This window comes from Tubulanus polymorphus, chromosome 8 (genome assembly GCF_964204645.1).
Source record: "Tubulanus polymorphus chromosome 8, tnTubPoly1.2, whole genome shotgun sequence".
Lineage (NCBI taxonomy): Eukaryota > Metazoa > Nemertea > Palaeonemertea > Tubulaniformes > Tubulanidae > Tubulanus > Tubulanus polymorphus.
In genome coordinates, this window is record NC_134032.1 from 6842432 (window position 1) to 6847437 (window position 5006).

At 38.9% G+C, this 5006-nt stretch overlaps 1 protein-coding gene across 1 annotated transcript; it reads right to left on the reverse strand.

The window, feature by feature from the left end:
- Positions 1–2297: 2297 nt before the first annotated feature.
- LOC141910305 (uncharacterized) lies at positions 2298–3722 on the reverse strand. The gene is given in 1 exon segment (XM_074801038.1): positions 2298–3722. A coding segment is annotated over 1 exon segment (1425 nt).
- Between the last annotated feature and the right edge of the window lie 1284 nt (positions 3723–5006).

The window sequence follows — 5006 nt, forward strand, 5'->3', positions numbered from 1 at the left end:
TTATCCGAATGAGCGCAATAATCTCCACAAATTCATCTGGATTTTTAACATTTTTGTCATCAAATCGGATACACAATCACAATGATTTCATTATTTGCAATCCCGCTTCCTTTATTTCTGCAATTATATCGCCTTAAATAATATCATGGCCAATCACAGTAATCATTTTATTTTGCAAATCCGCACGGAGGTACGTAGCATTTTTCGTCAAGGGAGCTGACATAAGCTTTGAAAGGATTGCATCTTTCGCAAATTCTCTAAGCAGCGAGAGACAATTGCCTCGGTTTTCGTTGACGTCAAAATTGACTAAATTTTCTTGATGCCCACGTAAGGCTATAACCTTGCTTGCCACAGAAATGAATGGCCTGAGCAATCCGCATAAGAACCTGATGATAAACTTGCTATTTTCATTCTGTATTGGTACGCAGGCGCATGTAACCACAATGAATTTCTGTGACATGTTCTATGATTATGGTGAGGTTTCAAGGTCATTGGTTTTTGTATGTGGTCACCAGGGCGAGCTGGATAGCTCAGTATTTTCGCATTTATTGGTCTTAGGCATATTTTGTAGGCGCCTAACTACAATGAATAGCAAAATTGTAGGTAAAAGTTAAAATCTTTCTTAATAAATTCACCAGGGGGTGTTGAATATTGAAATTATCTGTTCGTTGAGCATTTCAAACCACTTCCCAAGTGGGATGGTGTCCATGGACCCCTAGTTTGAAGTAGCCAGTGATCATAATACATGATCGACGTTAGCACGCATTCATCCTCGAAGGAGAGGAATATTTTTCGAAAAGGCTCTCGTCTGCCACAAGCTGGTTTTTGATGCTCCATTAAATCCAATCATAGATCTTTCAATCTCGTAAATTCTCCTTGTGCTGTTTCACTGGGTATTTGCATGCAGTTGACGATGTTGAACTCGGTAACTACCTCTCCTGGAGTGAGTCGTATTTTCGTAGCCAGGCGTGACGGCAATATGTCTACATCCAAATCCTGGGCATCGGCGACATAGTCCATTCCTCCTGATAAAAACCTTTTGCATAATGAAATAATTCATTAACCGGAATGGAGTGAAGTGATTGCTTGAATGACTGCTGCACGTTTTTTTGTTTTTTTGTTTTTTAGAACGGCTTCATTATTTTAGATTTTCAGCATATCGTCTATTTGTCCAATCAAAAACCTTGTCCTAAGATTTTCTTCAAACTTGGTACAATAACGTGGTGGGGCAGTTTGTTTCTTGCAACACCATTGCCAATCGCTGTAATTGTCCTTTGACTTTGCTAGTGACCGCCAATAGGTATGGGTTTTTGTAATGATTTGCTTCCAAGAATGCGTCCATGTCAAACTGTCGAATTTTGGGGCTTACGTCATCCCTGAAATTCTTCGGCATGAGTGGTGAATACCGTAGTAGGTTGAAACGTGGAAGGCAATACTGTAGTTAAGAAAGATAATTGAACATACATAAAGCGACTATGTAAATTAATGGAGGGTTCTGGTCCATATTTTCCCCAGACATTTAGTTAATGGTTTGCCGTTTATATTATCCGACCATTGCGAACACTGTGAGTTGATTGCTGCTATTGAATCTGGATTCCTGGCGGTATTCTTGCTGAGAGGTCTTAGCACGACAGCCCTCCATGCTATGGCACTTAAGTAACCATGCGAAGATACCCCATTCTTAAAAAATTCTGCTAATGTTTAGAACAAACAGGGGTTAATTTACCTTTCAGCTATTGGGTTTTTTCTTTGACATTCCCTTTCATTTTAGGTCAGGTCTCTATGTCAGGTTTACATGCTCTATTTTATTCTCGATTCATCAATTATTTTAGAAAAAGCGATATCGCAAAGTGGCATCGCCACACCTGGCCTGACTTCGGATCTCGCTTCTGTAGTCAGTTAAAAAATTTGTCTTGATGTATTGCATAATGATGCAGGAGTTAAATTCCATGATGACGATTTAAATGTTACCTATTCAAACAAAACTAATGTATATCAATTATTATCTCACAGTCGGGAGTTCTATTGTGAGGAAACAGGTCACTTCGCAATAGATATCGTCACAACGTCCATTCACAAAACAAGTCAAAGCCGTGCAATAACATCAACCGATTTGCACACTTTACAGCAGTCAAGAGATATAAACATAATAACGAAATACGCGTTTGTTGAATGAAAAACTTAATGAGTGAAAAAATATATTTCTCTCTGAAAACAAAATAATTTTTTAGTACAAATAATTAGTTTAAGGCATTCTCAGCACTAAATTTATAATTTCTCATAAAACACGATTTCTTTTAAATATCATCCATAAAATCTGTTAGGATATCGAAATTCGGGATATTTCCATCGCAGAACTTCAGCAAATCTGCATCCGATATTTCACAGTAACGCTCGTCGAACAGGCCGAACTGAGATGAAGACTTATTTAGTAGTTTTTCAGCCTGTTGTACTGATTTCACGAGGGAACTGTCGTCTATTCCGTTGTCGTCGAAAAACTTTGTTAGTTTTTCTTGCGGATCTGGGGGGCCATACAATATGAAATCGTTTTCAGCAAATTCATCTGCTGACAGGCAAAAATTGTTGTAATCCGGGATAGGTAGTAATGCTCTCTGCGGTGTCTGTATTTCATTGATGTCAGCAGGTGTGTCTAATAAGTGGCCGATTTCTGCGTGTTGTTCATTGCTTGTTCTCTTATATGCTCTAACAGCAGTTGACCGGTGTCCTGTTCGTTGCATAATTAACTGCTCGTCGATTCCTTCTCGAAACAACTGGGTTGCAGTAGTAACCTTGCCACTATGACCGGTAAAGTGACCAGCAAAACCAGCTTCTTGCATCATATTTGGTATATAACTTGCCAACTTATTAATGCCAACGGCCTGTAGTGAGAAACGGATATCTCCTTCAAACAGCGATTCCAATGGCCTTCTATAAAACCTTCCGAAAGGTGGTATTTTTGACAAGTAGAAATAGAGAATCATGTACACGCTGTATAAATTGTCGCTGATGTCATACTGTTTGATATTTTTCATTTCAATGTGTCGTTGAGATAATCCGCCACTTGTATTTTTTGAGTTCTTGCCCTGGAATCTGATAAATCTGCCGCCGTCGTCTTCACCGAAACTAAACTGCTCTACGTCCAGGTTTAAGTGCTCATCTCGTGATCTTAAGCCGAAGACTTTGCAAGCATAAAAATACACAGTTCTACTAAGGGCCAATGAACTGCTGATCCCCAATAATCCTTTTTCCCACAGAACACGTTCTTGTTCTTGGGTGATAGGTTCTGCTTGGCGTTTATTAGGAGTTATCGCGGCCGTTAAACTCTTCATCTCAGCGTCAAGAACTTGGCGAAATCGAAAGAAGTCATTGTTACTACTGTCAATGAAATTGAACTCGGCCTATCCACATTCAAATCTTACGTAACGTTGGATGCCAGCCACAATCGAATACAACGTTTTTGGGGGATATTTATCTCCATCCTGTTTCCGTATCTCTAGTACAAAATAGCAGAGCAGCTCATTAAATTTTCCAGCAGTTATGTATTTTAGTTGCTGGATTCCTGGTATTATTGGCTGTCCCATCTGCCTCGCATTGTTTCTTTCATTGCTCCAGTCAGTCCATATCTTTTTTGCCCAGTTTGTTGTCCGCTGGGTGTTTCTGGGCACACCAGTATTTATTTTTGCAGATATGTCCTTCTCAGAGACACATCCAAATCGCGACATTGCTCAAACGCTGTGCTATTGTCAAATGGGGTGCAATCGATTTGTAAAGGCTGTAAAGTGTAGTGATATCAATGAAAATGCATGGGTCAAAACGCTTTTCAAAGGGTGTGAGATAAATAGGTTATTGCACGTTGGAAATCTCGGCGCTAACGCGCCTCGATTTCCACCGTGCAATAACCTACACTTATACAATACATTTCCTATTATCCGCTAAATAGTCCTCTGTTATTCGTCTCCACCATATTTATCTTATAAACCACCTGATATCACAAGTAATTTTTCCTCAGTCCTTGTTAAGATTCTGACAATTCACAATAGACAAGTCTAAAGCTGCATATGAAATGCTATATTAAATTATTATTTTTCATTAAAAATATATACTTTCTTTTTATAACACAAATTGAATAAATACTGAGTTCATTCTACTGTAAAACTAAAACTGATCCTTTTCTTTATCGAATCTAACTACCCGACTAAGTGTCTCCTAAAAAAACGTAACTATTACTTGCGCCATACATAATTCAAATCTCATCGTTAAATCACGCGACAGATTTGATGAATAAATTAATAAAGTTCAGTAAAATCCAAGCTGTCAATCACAATTATCGTTAAAAAATGACAAAAAGGAGACGGCTGGTCTGACTGACTTATTAATTATTTGATAATAGTGAACCAACTACATGAATGTCGGCCAGCCCGGTCAAAGAGCGGAGCTGACCGACGAATCAACTAATGATTACCGAGTCTGGATGTCCACTCCCAACTTGAGATGATGTGAGTCAACACGACCGATAAAACAGTTAATATCGTTTAATAATGATAATCAGTTGACCCCAGCATTCCAGCCTGACAACGGGCAGCTCGGCCTGGTAACCCACCCGCTAGCCCAACAACTGACATGACAACCGACACACACCAGCAGATAGCGCTGCCACTCGCGTGCCACGGACACTACCAGCATGGCTGAAAAACGGATACTTAGCCGGTAAAAAATACAAATTTTAAGTAAGTGATCCCACCCCCCATCTATACAACATATCAATACACAATATCTATATACAATAAACATCTTAAATTCAACAACAGTAAATAGATTTACATCTAACAAGCCTAGCCCACCCCTCTAAATATTATTCAATTCAATTCAATACCTTCCAATGATTATAATTGCACAGACGCTACACTTTTTATGTCGCGGCTAAAATAGACAAATTTAGCAACAAGCGTGTGAAGTTGCAGACAATTGCAAAATAAATGGAGCCATATCAGATGCAGAATGAGTTT